The 22,127-nt window shown below is 34.8% G+C and overlaps 1 protein-coding gene across 1 annotated transcript in view; it reads left to right on the forward strand.

The window, feature by feature from the left end:
- CTNNA3 (catenin alpha 3) overlaps positions 1-22,127 on the forward strand; it is a 1,732,244-nt gene that overhangs the window by 1,021,152 nt on the left and 688,965 nt on the right. Inside the window, exon 9 of the mRNA XM_025397086.1 lies at positions 16,309-16,401. Within this exon, the coding sequence (XP_025252871.1) occupies positions 16,309-16,401 (93 nt within the window). The remainder of the gene's footprint in view (positions 1-16,308; positions 16,402-22,127) is intronic.

Here is a 22,127-nt window from a genome sequence, read left to right on the forward strand (position 1 = left end):
AAGCTTTTTCTTGGAAATGTGAGAAGTGGCACAGCTGACAAGTCTTGTCTTGTTCTTCCAGTGGTGGAAGGTGATAATGAGCCATCAGGGTCTAAAGGGTAGGCTGTTAGACGGAAGAGAAACATTGTGCCTGGACAAGCAGCGTAATTAGCCCTCAAGCAATCCAGCCATGGTTGTGGTTTTATGCAGGGATGGCAGCTGCCCATTAGTGTTAATTAACCAACAGGAGAGAGAGATACGAGATGTGGGTGTGCTTTCCGAAGACTGGCAGCCAAGGGAAGGAGGGATCCACAGTAGTCAGAGGCTGAAGGTGAGGGTAGGACTCTAACCTGGGTGATGAGAAATGAACTGGACTTTTACTGGCGTTCTCTGTTTCTGGCTACTGAGCATCCGGGACACTTTGTACTCTGTGTCCCAAGAGGGAGGTGCTCATTAAGGTTACCATCTCGTAGGTGAGAAAGCTCAGCCTCTGCCCTCAAGAGCCAGGGAAGGAAGCAACCTGTCTCCTGACTTTTGGAACAAAACTGCATACACTGAGCAAAGCCAGAACGCTGTGGGATTTCTTTCTTCAGAGACTGAGCGTGACAATGGTTTGAAAGGCTCCAGGTGCAGTGCAAGCAAGCCAGCTTCCTGAAACAGGGTCAAAAACTGGACTATTGATGGCAAATGCCCTCCAACTCCTGTGGTCTGCTCAGACTCAGAGCCTTGGAGCAATGCTGGTGAGAATCCAGGCCTGCCTGGTGCAGCCATGTAGTGCCATGTGGCTGATGTACATGGAACTACCTTGAATGCAGCATTGCTTTCTTGAATTTTGATTTAAGTTTCATGTTACTTGAGATAAGAATTGAAACCAACTAAATACATAGTAAGTGTTGTAATAAGGATAGAAATAAAATGGCATACAATGTAACTTTCAGTATTTGCAATAATAGTTTTCATTAGACCATTCACTATTTCTTAAAGAGAATTTGTATTTAAACCAAACATTTCTGATTTATCCAAAAATCTTCTGATACTGGGATTTATTAATATTAAAATTTCTATGTTTTCTATTAACACATTTTTATATGACAATCTTATTTTTAGAGTTTTAAAAAACAGTTCATTTGATATATAGAAACTGTCTTTAAGACTTTTTAAAACTATCCAGCTAACATTTTTTAAAGCTTCACTGCATTATCTCCTTATTCTGAAGCCCATCAGCATTTAGTGTTTACTCATTTAGTATAGTATACACTGTCATTTAAATTTTTTTCATTATTCATAGCTCTAAATGTCTTGTGTATTTATATCTAAATCTTTCATTTCTTGAAGCATGGTAACTACCTTTTCTCCATCTTCTCTTCTTCCTCTAGTGCCTGATAGATAATACATATATGTGGATTTTGTTGTTGTCTTTAGGCCTCTGTAAAGAGATCAATCATAAATATGTACAGAGAAGACAATGTGAAAAATATTTTATTTGCAATGTTGGGTTAAATGTATTCAACAGAAGCTTTAAGAACCCATTGCTTGCAATATCTAGAACCAAAAAGAGGAGTAAGATGGTTTCTATCTTCAAGGATTTCACAGTTTATCCTTGTGGAAATAGAATTAATATGTTGGTTTGCTCTAATTACGAGAGGTTAGTATACAAGATCTCTCCTTACTCCTCCCTCCTTCCTTCTAGAGCTACTGGGAACCATAAATAATATATATTTTAAAAAACTACTAAGATTACACTGCAAGTGTCTTATCCAATCCTCTAGTAATGGCCACTACTCACAGTATGTGTCCAGTATTTCAGTGTGCTGTAGAGGTACAGGGATAGTTAAGATTAAACCTATAATAACTTCTGCCCCTGCTAATGTTAAAGGACCTAAATCTTTTATTTTATTTTAATTCTATATTACATAATTAGCTATACTTCATTTTTATCATATAATTAAATGCAGAACACATTCAAGGAGCCCTCATGAGATTCAGGGACCCAATAATGAGGGAATATGAAATCATAGTATTTAATAATGGCACGTACACACATTTGTAAATTTTGCTGGGACTTCATAATACATACACAAATGTGCTTGACCCACTTCCACTGCACACACACATACACAGAGTCTCTATCATACACACACATACTCTGTGTTCTTTCAATTTGTCTTACTCATTATTGGCCATTTATACTCAAAGACAAGGGGTTGTCTCTGGGATTATAATTATGATAGATTTCAAAGCTTCTTTGCCTATTTCCTTCAAAGTCATAATAAATAGATGCCTACAGGAAAAAAATAGCTTCACAGATTATTGTTATGGTATCTTCCAAGATAGAAGTTGCCAGATGATTGATTGCCACCTGTCATTCTACTAAGAGGCCCGTTCTTTTGTGAAAGTAAGGAATGAATCTGGGTGTGTATTTCATGATTAGTTTGGGAATCAGGTGATAGTGATGGTCTATCCACATCCAGGAAGTTTACGAAATTGCAATTCAATTAACTTTGTCCTATACAATACCTTCTGTTCCCATGGTAGCATTTGAACAGTGCAATATGTACAAAACATGCTGATTCAGAATTAGACTCACTAAAAACTTTATATTGGCTTTAATATATTGTCTCTCTCTTTAAGCCAATTATATTGGCTTTAATATATTGTCTCTCTCTTGTCTTTCTACCATATGAGAAATCAGGTCACTGGTCATAAAATTGCTTTGAAATTTGATGGCAATTTCAATGATAATGAAAGCTAATTATAGCATTGTTTTGACATCTACCCTTTACACAATGATCCTATTAATAAATACTTATTAGACTTGCATGCTTCATATTTATGCTTGACCTCAGCTGACAACAAAGTATAACACTAGTTCAGGAAACAACACTTAATCCTGTCTTTAATTTATAGTTTCGATTTGTTTCATTCTTTGGTAGTTAAATAGATTTTACTTGGTACTGTTTGTTATATTAAATTTACTAGGCAGGTGACACATACTTTTATCCTTTCAGTGGTGGTTCTGAGGTGAATAATAGCTTAATTTAGAGAGGGACCTTGAATAAACTATCTAGCTGGTTTTACCATTATAATTTACATCACACAGCAATATGAGGTGTGTGTGTCCATTTACAGTTATATATTGTTCCAAACTAAAAGGGAAATAAATTTGGCAAAATGGGACTCTTAGAGCAGTCTACATTGCAGACTTCAATTTGAGCTATGTAACATATATTTCTCATGATTTATTGGAAGCAATAATACTGTAAAAGCCAAATATGTTTGAGTTTGTGTGTATGTGTGTTTTCATCTTATTTGCTTCTTTTGTGATGGCACATTCTGACACAGGATACTGATACCTCTTTCGCAGAACAATGTTGACATATATCCACTTAGACAAATGAATATTTTCATCTTTAATGACTTATTTGAGAGGAACAAGAAGTTCAGAAACAAATTTGAATGGAATTGGAGGTGTAAGATAGGAAAAAGAAAGAAATGTAGGACCATATTACAATTATTCAATCATAAGAATCATTACCTTATATCTGCTGCAGACACACACACACACACACATACACACCCATCCACCCACACACCATGCACAGCGTACCTTTCCAAACATGTTGAATTTAGATTCATTATTAAGATCAATATTGGCTGGTCTGATTTTGTCATTGATAATAAGCTTTAATTGACTTGTTTTTGTGCCATTGTTTGACATTAAGACAAGGTAAAACCAGTGCCTGGTTTCCCTACTGTGAATTCCCAATCATTTTTGTGAATCATCATTTTAAATATAACAGCATATGAGACCATGAAAACTATTTTCTGCTTAGCGGCATTTTTTTCTGTGTAATCATTATATATGTGTATTTTCTGGAAACCTTATTTATAAATGGTTCGATATCTTTAGGATTTGCAATAAGTGTCATGATTAATACAATTATCTTGATTGGTCTTAAAAATTCACATATAGGTATAGACAGGTTTTGTTCTCTTCAATGATTCATTTTTATTATAATAAGCCAAATTATAAATTATTAAGAATATAGAAAAGGAAAGTTGAACTTACCTTGATTTTCACTCCTCAGAGATCATCACAATTGCCATTTTGGGGAGGACCATTTTGGATATCACATTTCCATATGCATACACAAAAGCTTCCCATCTTTCATAAATGAGATTATTACATGTTCTGTTTCATTTGTCATTGGTGTGTTCCCATAGTCAATACATATAGAACTATTTCATCGGTCACTTCTTTTTTTGTAAATTAAAAACTAATTTCATTGTTAATATGGTGAAAAATATACTTGGAAGAACTTCAGTCAATATAGAAACATAGTTAAAAGGCGATACTTCTCTTCATAGCAATAGTAATCCTACCTTCTCTCCCATATATAACTCAAATTAACAGTGGGAATTTATCACTGTAGACATTATACTTTGCATTTATACATAATTTTAAATAAATTTTTTTTCTTTTTTTTGAGACAGAGTCTCGCTCTGTCGCCCAGGCTGGAGTGCAGTGGCGTGATCTCAGCTCACTGCAAGCTCCGCCTTCTGGGTTCACGCCATTCTCCTGCCTCAGCCTCCCGAGTAGCTGGGACTACAGGCGCCCGCCACTATGCCCAGCTAATTTTTTGTATTTTTAGTAGAGATGGGGTTTCACCATGTTAGCCAGGATGGTCTTGATCTCCTGACCTCGTGATCCACCCGCCTCTGCCTCCCAAAGTGCTGGGATTACAGATAGGCGTGAGCTGCCACGCCCAGCCCTATAATAAGTAAATAATTTTAAATAGAATCATACCTTCCATTCTGCAGTATCTCACTTAAAATTATATACTTGAGACATTATATAGCAGTAGAACGTTTATTTCCTTTTTTACAGAATCATTATGTAATTTATTCTCCACTGTGAAATATTTACATTCATTTTTGCTTTTACAAATAAAGTTTTCACGTGGCTGTCACTCTGTTCACATATGCAAGTATTTCTGAACGACAGATTACATTAAGTTGAATTGCTACAGTTCTGAACATTTTAAATTTTCATAGATGAAGCTAAGTTACTCTCTGAAAAGTTGGCCATTTACCTCCCAGTTGTGTCCCCATATTCTCAGCAGTATTGGATAGTATCAAACGTTTTACATATTTCTGATCTGACAAGGAAAAAAACGTAATTGTCTTGCGTTAGTTGCATATCCTGCATAATAAATCAAGAGGTAGACTGAGAATCTATTCGTTTATTTATTAGTCATATTCCATATGTAAAGTCTGTTGATACTTAGGAACTATTTATACCTGTGGATAATATTTTTATTATCAAATATAAAAACACATTTTTGTCTGTCTTTCGTATTTTAACTTTATTTTCAATATTTTGACATTTAAAAATTTTTATGTAGTAATATATTCTAGTCTTTTTACATACATTGTACTTTTTTCCTGAAAGTAGATAGCAGGAAATTGGGCCATCACCAATATGTTTTTCCCATTACCTTGAAAAACACTAAATTTTTGTGCTTTTAATTACTGGCACATAATACTTTTCTTCATTCTTTTATTTTTATTTTTTTATTTTTATTTTTTTTTTTTGAGATGGAGTTTCATTCTTGTCACCCAGGCTGGAGTGCAATGACGCGATCTCGGCTCACTGAAGCCTCTGCCTCCTGGGTTCAAGTGATTCTCCTGCCTCAGTCTCCCAAGTAGCTGGGATTACAGGCATGCGCCATCAAACCTGGCTAATTTTTGTATTTTTTAGTAGAGACGGGGTTGCATCATGTTGGTCAGGCTGATCTCAAACTCCTGACCTCAAGCGATTCGCCCGCCTCAGCCTCTCAAAGTGCGGGGATTACAGACGTGAGCCACCACACCCGGCCCATTCCCCTTTTTTATAAAACTTATTTGACAGCCTTTCATATTTTCTTCCAAATGCACATTAAAATTTACCTAAGTTCAATATAGCTCTATAAATTTAATAGACAAATTTCATGAGAGATAACATTATATTTTACAATACTGAGTTTTTCCATCCAGGAATCTGATATTTCTCACTAGTCATTCCATTCTTTTTTTACATCATTAAGTAAAATTTAATACATATATACATATGCACACATATCTATAATTGTGTTTATTTCAATAGATATATACTACTATGAAATTTATGATATTTAGTTACTATAACAAATTTTGTCATGAAAACTTTTATAATATGTAGAAAAATATATTATTCATCTCTCATTCATTCTGCTTGAAGAAGCGTTACTGAATACTCAATAGTAATAACAGTTTTCAGATAATCTTGCATTCCCTAGGTAGACAATTTTGAGACCTGGGAATAAATATAATTATTTGTTAATATTTGCAGCTATTGCTTTTTTTTATTCATTTAGATTTACTAGAACCTTGAGTAAAATATTGACTAACCTCCATAATAGTGGGAATGCTTATCTTAATCTTGACTTTTGAGCATGACACCTCCTGGAAATTTCTGGATTTTGTTTTAGATTAAGAATTATTCTTCCTATTCATAGATTGCTAAGGTTTTGAGTTTGTTTTTTAGTGTAGTTTTGCTTCACTTTAATCAGAATAGGCATAAACCTGTCATCAATGCTTTTTAAAAATCTATTGATATCTGGTTAAACAAGGAATTTCATTGTTAGATCTCTCAATCATGAGTCATTTGTTCATTCTGGGAATAAATGGCATTGTCTTGCTTTATTACTAGTTTTTATTACACAGTTGAATTACATTGGCTAATATTTCATCTACAAATTCATGTTTAAATTAATAGAAAAGTTGCCTGATAGCTCTGCTCCTTTGTCTAATTTCTGTCTAATTTTGTTATCAGTTATATAAGCAGTAAAACAAAATTATTGAAATGGAAAGAGGTCTAGAAATGAAGTCAATCTGTTCCTCATCTTATAGATGGATGACCAAAGACAGAGAGGTAAAGCAAAACTAATATCAGAGACCGGATTGTGTGACTGAGGATTCATAAAATTTGGGAAGCAGCTTGAGCTGCAAAGTTCAAGAGAATATGAATTTCCTAAGTAATAATTTATCTCCATGTAACACTCTTACTACAGTCATCTCTATGAAGTTCACCTACCTCTATCTTGTTACAGTATTTGGAGACTTAGAGTTTTAGTCCTAGATCCTTTCACGTGTCCCTTTAAATAGATTGTGCTTGCTGAGATTAACTTTCATTGATTTTGACTTCTATGATTTCCCTGACAGTTCCCAGCCCACATAATAGGTGCATAATCAATATTTGTTAGTTGATGAAATTGTTTCCCTGCACTTTGCTATGTGCTTTTACAGCACAGTTACACTAGTTAAATATTCTACAGAACCCATAATTCATAGTCATTTCTTATTACTACCAAGGGAAGCAAAGCAGCACTGCTTCACTAGGAGAAATAGAAGGGCTGACTTGTTAGCCAGAGGTCACTCAGGTGCCAACATGGGGAGATCACAGCTCTTTCTGCAGTTTCCAGAAGCAGAGCATATATTACATTCTGAAATAGACAATGAAGCTCCTGGATTTGTTGATGGAAGTTACTGTGTCTCTTTCCATCTACCACACTTGCCGACATTTGGCATCCAGCTTGGGCCCTTTGAAGAGTTACTTTACTTGATTAAAAATAAATAAATTAAAAGCTAAATTGGGACCTATTCAGTAGTTCCAAATTTGGTATCTTAAGTGAAGGTAAAACTTGAAAGAAGCTGCCCCTGAAGCCTTGTTAAGTATGATGTCCAGACTAGAAGAGAAACATGTTACTTTTCTTTGAAGTCCAGTTGTCTAAGCCTTTGTAGAATATTGCAAATAAATTTCAAAGGAAAAATTTCATTCTCCTTTATTTCTTGTCCTGAATTTCTGCTGCTGTCTCCTCCCTTCAAACCCATTTTTCTTCCTTTTTAAATCTCATGTTCATCAAGAAGATGATACATTCTCAAGCATACTGATTCAGACATTCACATATTCATTCACTCCCCGAAGAACTATTTATTGATTATCTACTGTGTGTCGGGTACTAGGCACTGTGGGCTGAATGATGAGCAAATATAGGTGTGGTCCCTGCTTTTATAAATCTGGGGAAATGTATGCTAATCAAATAATCTCCCCAAGTGAATATATAATTACAAATTGAGAGTCATGCTCTGAAGGAAAAATCTGACTTAGGTGGGCAGAGGTTTCAGGTATTCTGTGTGGAGGTGGAGGACAGTGTTGGTGAAAAACTTTCTGAGGAATTATGTTTGAGCAGAGATCTGATGGATAGCAGTTAAGCAAGTATAAGTGGTTTGAAAGTAGCTATGAAAGGGGAGGAAGAGAGCATTCCAGCCAACAGAGAACAGTATGTACAGATGTTTTCTGGCAGAAGCAAGCATTGATGCACAAAAGTACATTGATACAGCTGAAGCACAGAGAGAACAAGAACTATACATGATGACTCTTGGGCCGCACTGCAAGATCTAGCAGGGATGGGGGTATGATGTGGGTATGGGAAGGTGATGATGGGGAAACCAAATTTGCATCTGAAAATAATTGTGGGCTGCAATGTGAACATATCATAGAGAAAGAATATTTGTTGACAACAAAAGCTAAAATTGGAACAAGAATAAAATAAACTGATCAAAATCTTACCTAGGGTAGAGGACAGCAAAAGTATAGGTTGGTGCAAAAGTAATTGCGGTTTCTGCCATTAAAAGTAATCGCAAAAACCGCAATCACTTTTGCACCAACCTAATACATGATTTGGGATATTACTGAGAGACAAAATGTTTTAAAATGGATATATGTGAGAATGAGAGAGTGAGTATTATCCAAGCGACCTGTAGCTCTCTGCCTTGAGTCATAAGACTCATGGGGCTACTCTACCCCATACACAGTCCTCTGTCCATGCCCGGCTAGTTTAACCATCATCATTTCACTCGAACACTCTAGGAATGATTAGCATGGTTGTCTCTGTGGCTGAATTGGATATTTTCAGGGATATCTTACTTGTCCTCTCAGCATTTGATATATGATATCATCTTCTTGAAACCTTTTCTTCTCCTGGTCTCCATGACATCACAGTATAGTGGGTCACCTTTCTTATCTCTGGCCACTTTTTCTAAGACTCATTGAAGGAGTAACCTCATGTTTCTGCCTAACAAATATTAATATCTTATATACTCCAAGAACTTTTTCTCCTCACATAATATCTAATTACCATGAATAAAATAGTAACTTCTTAATATCTCTACTCTACTGAAGACCCCCTTTTAACTACACATCTAACTATATATAGTTTATGTCTTCTTATGTATCTCAGTGGCAACTCAAACTCAAAGTATCTAGTTCAACTCTTGCTATCTCCCACCAACCTGAAGAACTTCTAGTGTTCCATCTATCAGTGATTTGGCTAGTGACTGTAGTTTTGCTACTTGCTACCGTGTCCAAGGAGCATAGACACCATTTTTCCTTCTTCATGCTTCTTCACAAGCTTTTATGAACCGCCATTCATTTCTAAATTCAGAAAGAAGCCCAAGTCTCCTTTGCCAATACAACTTAAAAATAAATAACCTGTTTCAGCTAGATTATTTCCACACCTATATTCAAAGTTTTTCTCTGTTTATTTGTATCTTTGCTACAGATTTGTCAAATCTTGATGTTTCCAATGAATATACACAGCCAGACTGAAATCCACTCAGGGCAGTTAAGTTTAATAACCTAAGGACTTCCTTTTCTCAGATATTTCTCCCCATAACCTAAAGCAATAATTTTTACCTTTATATTAATATGGTACAGAATTAGGATCATTTTTATTAGGAAGGAGTGGAAGAAAGGACACAGCTTCCAATGAACAGATTAAGTTGTACACATGACTTTAAAAAATAGAATTCACCAAATGTGTTAATTTCAAACACAATTGACAGCAATTTATATTGATGATTTAGTTCCAGATAGATATAAATTATTATTTTTATTTATTTACATAGACGAAATACTATTTTCAGGGTATTTAACTGGATGGGAAAAATATTTTTTAAAAAATATATCATTGTCTTTACCCTCAAGCAGCTCACCATCTGGTAGATACATAAGTGAGCTTAGGGAGAATGAGAATTTGCTATAACACGAGAGTGCGGGAAGATGAAGATATGGATCCTGGGCATCTGAAAATAGTTTGTGGAAGAGACAATATTTGATCCAGGCCTTGAAGTATAGGTATGATTTTCAAAGAGTATGTGAGGGGTGGTTTTCAAACAGAATGAACAGCTTTCTGAAAGATAAACTCAAAAATGATAAATTATTTTCTTCAAGAATTAGATGTTCTCTTGTACCTGATACGTCACATGTTCTAATAGACACTGAAGAATTAGATCGTCAAAGGAAGACACTTATCTATATTTGCAGGAAGTGAAATGACTGTCTCCTTCCTTGCATTTTTCCCTGACACTAGGACATGCAGGCTGACTAAACCCAGAGGCAGGCATTTAATGAGAAGGTGCCTTTCACAGAAATAATTATGATTATACATTACCAGCTTTCAACTTTGCTGAAAGTATCCATCTGAGATTAGTACATTCCTGGAGTATAAGTTTCTGGCTCAGTACTTACTAAGAATTGTGGTTCTCTGGTTGTATGTAAAATAAAATACATTTGGCTTACTAAAAAAGAAAATAAAGACTTTATTGGAAGACACAAGATAATGCACATAAATAAAAATGAAAGCAGGCTAATATTCCACAGAACAAAGAGTGATTCAGGGCTGTAGGTGGCAGTAGTAAGTGATGGATATGCCCAGGCTAAACCTAGGGGAGGACCAGGATCCTTGATTGACAGTCGTACCAAGACTTTACACCACTAGGTTAGAGAAAGAGCTGTTCTCCGAGGGAAATCGGTGTTATTACCAAAAGGAGGAATGGATTTTGGATGGAAGGCCAGAAATATCCTATACTTGAATTTCTTATTTCAGTTTTTAACTTTTTCTCTATTTCTCAAGTAGAAGTTTAAGTCATTATTTCTTGCCTCTAATTTGTGAAGCTTTCTATTTAACTTCCTATGCTATCCCGTAAATATTCAGGTCATTCTTTTTTAGACTTTCACCTCAGCACATTTATCTTCAGGAAAGAATGTCTATTCAAACAAATAAAAATTAACCAAAATCCTAGTATCTATCTGTGTGTTGTCATGTGTGTATTGTTGTTGTTGTTGTGTGTGTGTGTATTGGGGGTGGGGGAGGTGGTATATCAGAATCACCTGGGAGAACTTTTAAAAATCTAAGTATACATCCCTTACACCTCTGACTTCCATGCATATACACACTTAATAAATCAGAATATCTTGACAGAAGGGAATTGAACTTTTCTTTTTAATAGTTATTTACTGGTGATTCTATTATTCTTACCATCTCTCTTATCCCACAATTTGAGGACTATTGATTTGAATTTTCTGTAGACCCCATTTTATTTCCATTATCAAAGATATTTGCCATTCTGGATTCTAGAACAAGTAGGAGAAAGTTGAGAGAACTATTTAATCTCCTTATAAAGAAGAACTTCATAACTTGTGTAACTTTGTAACTTTGGGCTGTCCTGCAATGGGACTAGACTGCCCTGCAAGACAGTAAATTCTCTGTCTCTGCAAGTGTTTACACAAGAGTTGCATGACCAACTGCCAGATGGGAAAATGCATGAAAATGAGACGGTGACCTTTCTCCCCCATTGAGAGCTAGGACACGTGGTGACATGATATAACAATTAACTATGTGAACAATATATAAACAATGAATGTGTGACAATGAAAATCTCAGCAATCATCGAGGTTTGCTTCGTGTTCTGGAGAGACCACATTACAGGTAAATACCCGTGTGGGAACTTCTCGGTGACAGACTGCATGATGTGTGATAAGCAGCTGTCCAAATAATGTACTCATTCCTAACAATGATTCCATTTCAGTTGTCTAAGATGACTGAGAGCACTACCAGTGCTCCTGAGATTTCAGATAAAACTTAATACTAGAATGTTAAAACATACCATGTGCTGACATTCAATATATTTAACATAGAATATCTTTACCAGATTAGAAAAAAAAATAATGATGAAAAGCAGACTTAACCTATAGTATAGTAGATATTTGTAAAGGGTCATTGGGGAAATTCCCCATCTCAAAATATCTGTTTTATTGCTGTCCCTGGCTCTACCACTAGTGAGTCATTCTTTTATGTCAAGCATGGTCATTCTCCTGACCTTGATAGAGAGTGAGGGACGGAACTAGCCTAGGGGTCAGGATTCTACAACGCCAGGCTCCACAACAGGGAATTTCTCACCAGAAACCCTGGGTTAGAGAGTGAAGGATACTATGTTCTCTGCTGAGTGAAAGGAAAGACTCAAAGTCCAGCAAATGGAAATCATGACAGAAACATACTAACTAGTGTACAGAACTGGAACATGTGCCTTGGCACATGGCTGTAATCCTAGGACTTTGCGAGACTGAGGCGGATGGATCGCTTGAGCTCAGGAGTTGGAAACCAGCCTAGCCAACATGGCGGAACCCCATCGCTACAAAAAATACAAAAATTAGCCAGATGTGGTGGTGCACACCTGTAGTCCCAGCTACTTGAGGGGCTGTGGTGAGAGGATTGTTTGAGCCCAGGAGGCAGAGGTTGCAGTGAGCCTAGATCGAGCCACTGCACTCCAGCCTGGGTGACGGAGCAAGACTATATCTCTAAATAAATTAATTAATTAAAAAATGAACTAGGAACCAGAAAGAAGGGAACAAACATCAACACGATTGTTCAGGTGAGGAATTGTCTGGCCAGGCGTTTTCATTTACAATGGTTTTTAGAGCCCAAATAGGGCAGTAAGGTCAGCTATGTTTAAAGGGCCTAGAATATACCCTACGTTTTAGAGGACAGAAGAAATGGTGGGAAGGAAAGAGCTGCAAGAGAGGGATGCTAATACAAAACTTCACTCTCCTGTCATATCAAGACGCATATCCCTGTTTGAAGACTTCTTGTTTGTTTTTAAATTACTACAATATTGGTAATTATTTTAAGGATATAATTTAATCTTTTGTAACAAATGAAAGAACATTTTGTCCCAGGTTTCTCTTTTCAATAAATGTGTAAATTTAACTAAGTACCTTTCATCCCGTTTATTTAGGATAATTTAGCTTCTGCTTTTTGTAGACTTGGTGAAGGCCGTAGTACAATATCAATAAAAAGTCTGGTCAATCATTTCACTGCAAGAATGCTTTTCAAGACTTTCTTCAGGGTAGCAAAAAAGACACACACATATTGCTAGTTAATAGTCGCCCTGCCATTGGTTGATTTGAATATGTTTTATCCCCCTGCTTAATTTTGTTTTCTTATTTATACAATATAGGATTAGAGAGTGGGGTTACAGGTCACAAAATGGTGACTTATGAACTAAAGTAAGCCAACAGACATTAGTTTGGCTAAGACATTGAGTTTTTCCTTTCATTTGGCTTGTTTTAACGAATGCCTTTCAGTGGGGCATACACAATCATTTTGTTTGGGGACCCACCACCCCACCCTACCGCTGAGTCAATGGAGACTCAATGTTTGTATCCCCTGCAGGGCTCTTGAAAGCATTTGAGTTTGTAGCTCTTGGGTCAGATATACTGTTAAATTTCTTTAGGCTCCTGAGGCTTCCATTCTACAAAACCTCTGAGAGAATGAAATTTCTTTTTTTTCTTTTTTTCTTTTTCTTTTCCATTAGTTGAGAGATAGATTAAATGGAAGGCAGTTCATACATGGTGAAGGCCACCAGGTATCAGACTCTCCCCATACATTTTCTCATTGAATTCTCAAAGCATCCCAGTGAGGTAGTCATTATCATAACCATTTTATAGGTGACAAAACAAGGTCAAATAATTTAATATCTTGCTCATGATCAGAAGCTTATTAACTGTGGGATTGGGTTCACACCCAGATCTATTTGTCTCCAAAAACTCCCGATATCCTTGTTTCCCTTAGTGAGCAGAAACCTGCTACAGAGATCTTATGAATAGTAACAAAGCTTTGCCCAAATTTTTCCCGGATACACAAAGGATATCAAATGTCCAAATATCTAAAACTATTTTTACAAAACATCTTATTTGCAGGTTGTATTCTTTGACCAGAAGGGAATTACATTTCTACTGTTCTTGGGAACATACTTGACTAAAGAGCCATGCAGAATTTAGGAAGAATCATCATTAGAAGAAATTTGGCTTTCATTCACACATGGATGTCACGTTAGAAAATACGTCACAAAATCATTCACATTTGAAATGTAGAGATAGTTTATTTCTAACACTTGTCTGTTTTGTCACAGATACTAAGTATCTTAAAATTCGACCTTGTTTGTACAAAATAGCACTAAAACTGCACTTACTTTGAAATATACTCTATTACGTAGAAACTTTATTTGACAAAACAGTTCTGGTAAGGAGAAGTTCAGGTACGTGCAGGCATAGAATAAATGAAGACAAAAAGAGTGTTAGTATGATGAGACTGAGAAGAAAACTTGAAGTAGAAAACACAACTTTCAGTTGTGTTGTATTTTCATTAGAGGGTTGTATAAAATTAATTCTCTTAATATGGCCACAAACTGTGTTTAACATAATTTCCATACTATGTCAATCACTTAATTGGCTTTTAATAAGCCTAGTGGCCAGCCAATGTCTGGAAGAAGAATGCATATTTTCAAAAGGAAAAAGAAGAAAATGAGGATACATTAAATATGAGTAAGTAAAGTAAAAGAGTATCTACAAAGGACAGTTTTCTGTAATTTCTAAGCTTTGGGTTAACCATCATTCTTGTAATTTGACCACATTGAGCCAATGATTTTTATTTTTATTTTTTTTACTTTAAACAAACAGTGCTCAAATTTACAGGTCAGTATTTTTTGCAAATGCAGTGTAAATTAATATAATACATATTTAAAGCAATTAAACTGTCAAGTTTCACTTTTAGTGATTGGGGTTTGGGGAGTAGAAAGGGGCACAAAAACTGTTGCCCTTTTCAAATAACTCACAAATGTGCTAATTATGTGTCAGATATGAAAGTTGAGGCATGGTGACCTTCAAGCCAACAAAAGACCTTTTCAAGTAAGCCATCCCCATGTACATTAATGAAGTGAACAATGCCCTTCCACAGTTAAATAATGTATGGCTGTTATTTCATTATATGTGAATGAAAACCAAGGAGTTATTTCACTGGTGGCATATTAAAATAAATGTTATAAAAAAGCAAATACTGTAAATCCATTTCAATAACATTTTGTGGTACTCTTAAAATAATGATCCAAAGTCATATGTTGTTTATTTCTACTGCATGTGGCTAATGCGTGGTTTCTCCACAACTGGATGTATTTTAGATCTTAGCAGGAAAAACTGCAATGTGTTAAAGTATAAAACAATTGACAGAGATATTTTAAAAGATAGAAAAATTATTGTTAGATCAAGTATCTCCTTGCAATGATAAAGATAATGATATATTTTATAGATCAGAGAAAACATTGCCTCTGTCCATAAGCCTTACTCTGTTAGTAAGAAGAATGTTGAACAAAAGTGAGGTTCAGAGGAAGGGAAAATAATCTCCCACTCTTTATCGTGGCTCTTTCATGGTCGGAAGAAAGTATTTATAAACCTTGGATTTAGGTCATGGACATAATGGTAATTAAAAGAGCACTCATTTTGTTGGAAGAAAATGTAAATTTCAAAAGCAATAATATAAGAGAAATTTGGGTGTCACTAATGCTTGAATCAAATGCACTGCTGGAATGTCAAACAGTACCCATGAAGTTGTAGTGGAAAATCAAGAGCAGGAAGAAGTTAATTATCTTGTATTTGTTCAGCTTTGTAGTGTATTTGATACAAACAAAACATATAAATATACAGTCATACTTAATGCAACTTAAATATGAGTAATAGACCTCTGGGAAATAATAAACCAATTACTAATTTAAAATAAATCACAATCATATGAGATTCCAAAAACCTATTAGCATTCAATCCATAAACATTTTTTTTCCAGTCTCATAATAGCTTCTTATTATGGGTTAGATATTGATACCAAGAGACTGTACAGGGTTTACAGATTCACTCACTAGTCTCTCCTCATTTTAAACAATTCTCTAGGTCCTTCTATTGTTATTTGCTTTGATAGATTATCTGAATTCTTTCATAAAATGGATATCAATGATGTTTTTGAGAATGTTCTTTGTCATTGAGATTCTCAATGAATGTGTACATGTTCTTGTTCAGTATAAGTGTTGCTGCATTTCCTTGATAATCTAAAATAATTTTCATTATTTTGGATTGTATTTAAGGTGGCAAATCTTGCTTGTTCCATGTCAACAAATGAAGATGGAATTAAAATTGTCAAAATTGCAGCCAATCATTTGGAAACCTTGTGTCCACAGGTATGATAACTAAGTTACTGTCTTTTTGTCTGTAAAATTATATATAATTAATTCCTAATGCTTTTATGCGTATGAAAATACACTATTTTTTTTTCTTTTTTTCTGAGACCAAGTCTCACTATGTAGCCCAGGCTGGAATGCAGTGGCGCAATGTCGGCTCACTGCAACCTCTTCTTCCTGAGTAGCTGGGATTACAGGCATGCGCCACCATGCCTGACTAATTTCTGTATTTTTAGTAGAGATGGGGTTTCACCAAGTTGGCCAGGCTGGTCTCAAACTCCTGACCTCAAGTGATCTGCCCACTTTGGCCTCCCAAAGTGCTGGGATTACAGGTGTGAGCCACCGTGCTCGGCCAAAATGTTTATTTGAAGCATGGAGGACTGAATTGTCCTAAGGTGATTCTTAAAAAGAGAATAGAGAAAAAGACTGACATTCCTTAAGTGGCCATATTGGAATCTCCTGAGGCAATGGTGCTTGGTCCAAATGATTTGATTTGTTTTTAGTGATTATTTATTTTGAAATTTCAAATGGGTTGAAAGGATTGACTCTTTTTTTCTTTTATCAAAAAAGATATGTGTTTGAAAAAAGTTAAGAAATATTTTCTTGTCAGGAATTCAGATGTTTCTTAAAATCTGAAGAGTGACACACTTTTAGGGAATTATTTCTACATGACAAATAGTTTTGAAGCCATGAATCAACATACACATAGGGCAATTTAAACACTCTTGTCTGAGAAGAAGCAGGAAATAATATGGATACTTCCTAATGAAGACCACAGATGTTATAAGGATGAGAAATATAACAAAGATTAGGGACTTTAATTATCTGGATGTCTCCTGAGATTCTCATTCTACAAAAAGTAGGGCATGTGTTAAATTCTTGATTTGCCTTGCTGACAATTTCATCTGTAAGAATATTGAGGAAACTGTGAAAGAAACTGCGTCTTTGGACTTAATGTTGATTAACAAGTAAGAACAAGCTGGAAAAGTGGAGGCTAGAGGACCTGCAGCTGAGATCTCCCAACTGATGTCAGTTTTCTATGAAACTCCAGAGGGAACAGAATACTCCAACGAGGTCTCTAAAGCAGTTGAATGAAATATACTCCCATCAACACTCTGTAAGTGTTCTCATCTCTGCACATTGTGGATAACGCTCAGGGTTATCACTTTTTAAAATGCCTTTTCAATCTGAAAGTATTAAGTATCTCTCATTGGTTTTAATGTGTAATTTTCTGATTCCTAGTGAGAACATTCTTTTCGCAAATATTTATTGACTATTTGACTTTCTAATTCGGTGACTTGCTTACATCCTTTACGAATTTTCCAATTTTAGTTAGGTTGTCTTTTTTGTAATTAATTTGCTTAGGTTTGTTAAAAATATCTCTGTTGCCCATGTCTTTTGAAAAATTTTAAAAATAATTTTTCAGTCGCAGACTTTAAGAACTTTAACGTAAACATATGATTTATCTTTTAGTTATTTTAATATGTAGTTATGGAGCACCTACTGTGTGCCCTAGTTTGTGGTTTTGTGCCTTGTTAAGACATTCTACCAACAAATATGTCACGTATTTCCCACATTATGTTGTTAAAAGAGTAAAGTATTATTATTCAACATACAGATATTTATTCCTTCTGAAATATATTTTTATGTCTAACATGAGGTAGAGATCGTTTCATTTTGTAGTGTTGACATTTGGGCCACCATCATATATTAAATAGTTGATCTTTTCTCAATTACTGTGAAATTCTACCATTGTTTCACACATATCCCATGAAGACTTACAAATATTTCCATTATCTAATATATATTTGTATACATGTTCATATATACTTATAAACATAAATACACATACACATATACAAGTTTATACGATGCATTAAATATATATATAATACATATATAACAATGTATAATTATTTTTAGTTTGTTCCACATGTAAAGATAGGTTGATAGACAAAGTGAAACATTTCAAGGTACACAAGTTTCTGGACTTTCTATTCTGTTCCATTGGTCTATTTCTCTATCCCTGTAACAGTAGCATAATGTTTTAAGCATGGTTTTACATTAAATCCTGATATCTTCTATGCAAGCTGGCTCATCCTGTTTTTTTTTTTTTCTTTAAATTATAGCTGTCATTCTTAATTTTTATGTAACTTTTGGGATTAACTTATCAAGTATCATGAAAAAACATTAGAAGTTAGATTTAAAACGTTAAAATTTTTTGAATTATAGCTTATTTTAGAGAATGACCCCTTTCAGATATTGAATCTTTCCATTAATAAACATGTTACATCTACAGTAATCCTCCTTGCCTGCTGTTTTGCTTTTGATGGTTTCTGTTACCCTCAGTCAACTGTAGACCAAAACTATTAAATGAAAAATTCCCAAAATAGGAAGTTTTAAATTGCATGTAATTCCCCATATTGAGATCAAACCTTTCTTCATCTCTCTCTGTCCCACCCAGGACATGAATCATCCCTTTATCTAGCATATTCATGCTGTGAATACCACCTTCCTGTTACTCATTTACCGGCCATCGTGGTTATCCAATCAACTGTCGTAGTACTCATGTTCAAGTAACCTGTATTTTACTTAATAATGGTGCCAAAATACAAGAGTAGTGACTCTGGCAATTCAGATATGAAAAAAAAAAAAATCATATGCTGTGGTTGCTAAAATCCATGGTAAGAACGGATCCTCTCTGAAATTGTGAAGAAGTAAAAAGAAATTAATGCTCATTTTGCCGTCACACCTCAAATTGCAAAAGTTATGGCCACAGTGAATGATAAGATGGAAAAGGCATTAAGTTTTTGGGCAGAAGACATGAACGGAAAATGTGTTCTCATTGATGATAACTGGGTTTGGTACCATCTGAGGTTTTAATCATCTGTTGAATGGTCTTGGAACATATGCTCTGCAGAGAATGGAGGACTACTGTATCTCCATAATCAGATCTTTTTAAAAAGTTGTCCTTCAGAGATATTGGTTTTTAATTATTTATTTTAGTAAACATCGTGGTTCTGAATATCTTCTACTGCTTTTGATTTCCAATTTTTTCTCTCCAGACCAAATATCTCCCCTGAAAAACCAGACTCACATATGCCTAATTTTTCCTTTGGTATCTTTACTTTGATATCTAGAAAACATCTAAAACTTAAAATAGCCTAAATGAAACTTTTAATTTCTCCATCTTCATCTTATTCCACTTCTCTTTCAGTTCCTAGTTTTAGTTAATGACACAGCCATTCACCTCATAGCTCTGATTAAAAACCTGGGAGGTTTTCTTTACTCATTCATTCATTATTTATTGAACATTTACTGTGTGGTGGGCACTGTTAATGCATCTGGAGAGAAAATAGTAAAGAAAACAAATGATAAAAAATGCCTGCTTTGGTGAAGTTGATGTTGGAATGATATCTAATGGCTGTTTTTCCTACCTAATCTATTAACAAGTCCTATCATTTTGCAAAAAAAAAAAAAAAAAAAAATCTATCTTGACTCTATATACTTCTCTCCATCTTGTTTGTCAACATCTTAGCCTATGCCAACATCATTTCTATCTTGGACTACAGAAATGTCATTCTATATGGTCTCCATGCCTACATTCATATCTCTGTAAAAGATAAAGTTTTAAAGGTGTTTATCAGAAAAATCACTTTCCTTAGCTTTTTAAAATGCAGACTATTTTTATAGCTTAATCAGACCTATATGCTTTTCCTACTGCCTAACTTCCAACCCCACTCCATATTATTATTTTTTCACCCACTAGATCTCTACATAGTTCCTTTTGTGATTCTAGAACACAGTAACCCCCTTTCCACCTAGTAGGGAGTTTGCACTTTGTAATTCCCCAGTGTTCTTTTCCCATATGGCCATATGGACAATTTCTTTTATGTTCAATTTACGAGGACTCAGCTTAAATATCATCTTCTCAGAGATCAATCTCCCTTCTCCCTAAATCACCCCTCCAGCTATGACTTATTATGTTACCATACTTGCTTATTTTAGAGTCTATATCACAACCTGAAGTTATATTTTATATTAATTTGTTACCTTTATTATATATATTACATACTCACGAAGAAAGTTCCTGAAGTCAATGATTTGATCTTCCTTATTCACTATTAATATCCCCTGTACCTAGGAGAAAGAAAATATATATTGGATGTTCAATAAATATTTGTTCAGTATATACATGAGAGAGAAGGTTACTAGAATGATAAATCATTCTATGTTCATAAAGGGCAGGGAGGATTTTGGCAACAACTTCTTGATATTTTTCTTAATATGATGTGTCTTATTTTTAATAAGATGAAAAAAAGACAGTATAATTACTTTGAGCTGTAACTGACAGAAAGAAAGAAAAGCAAAAACCTTTACAGTAGCTATTTTATGTATAGATATTGTCAAAGTATGAGATCTGAATTCATAGGCTAGATAGATTTTAGAGTGAGTCAGGTAAGTTCTGGGTCACAAGGAGCTGATAGGGTGGCCCTGAATTTCTATTTGTTAAGTACAATTAAATTCACCTAAGTTTCAGTGAATTGAGTTGTTCTGGTTCTTACTGTGCACAAAGGACCTCAACTGTAAAGCTTTGCCCGGTTATAGGTATCACTCTTCAAAAAAGATTTATTACTTGGAGCATACTTAGCCGAGATATTTGAAATAGTGACATGAGTTGAAACTATGTCATATGTACACCTCAGAAAAGCAATAGGGAATTTTTAGCCAGGAAAAGACCTAGAGAAACACAATCACTCTCATTATGTCTTTAAAGGACTATGATGTGAACAACTTGTTCTGAAGGGCCTCGAGGGGCAGAATACAACCTGTGAGCAGATGTTAGAAGAATGCAAATTTTATCTCAAGATAGAGATGAGTGTTTTTAGCAGAGCTATCCTGACAGGAATTGAACTTCATTGAGAACACAGGATTTGGCGTTTCTCAACACTACAGACATTTAACACAAGGAGAGTAACTAGTTGACCAAGGTATTTTAATGGGGGGCACAAACAAACCTTGGGTGAAAAGCGGGTCTAGAAGCCTTTTGAAACCCAATCCTGAGATCATCTAATGGATCTGTCTATTTTATGAAAGAGAGAACTGTGATCTGGATAACAGCCTTGCTGGAGTACTACAGGTGTGTGAACAGTTATACTCAATCTGGTGGAAGGATAAAGCCATCTATAGGGCTTAATCCTTGCTCCATTTTAACAAGTGACTTGAAAGAATATTGAAAAAAATAAACATTTTATATTCGCATAAGGCACAAAACTGAGAAAGGTAGACAGAATGGTCTAATGTTTGAAAACTCAGAAGCTGAAATTAAATAAGGGCAAATACAAAGTCAGAGCTAAAGCTTAAATACAATCTATTGCACGAGCGCATAGTGAAACTATTGCACATCAAATGCACATGGGGTACCAGAACTTGAGAGGGACATTTGCTATCTGGTTCAGCAAATTTCAAACCTGGGTCTATGAAAGCATTTTCATGGTCTATAGCAAAAGTAGCTCAGTGTAGTTAGCTTTTTTTCATATAGTGAAATTTAATCAACTTTTCATTCTGAGGTTTTATATTTACTACTTTATCAGAAATATTTGATTTCTGAAATAATAAAGTAGATAATAGTCTTTTTTACATTTTTATTTTTGGCAAAAAATAAATTATTTATCAATAAAAATATTATTTTACTTTACTAATAAAAAAATAAAAATATACTTACC

Source organism: Theropithecus gelada, chromosome 9 (assembly GCF_003255815.1).
Source record: "Theropithecus gelada isolate Dixy chromosome 9, Tgel_1.0, whole genome shotgun sequence".
NCBI classification, from domain to species: Eukaryota; Metazoa; Chordata; class Mammalia; order Primates; family Cercopithecidae; genus Theropithecus; species Theropithecus gelada.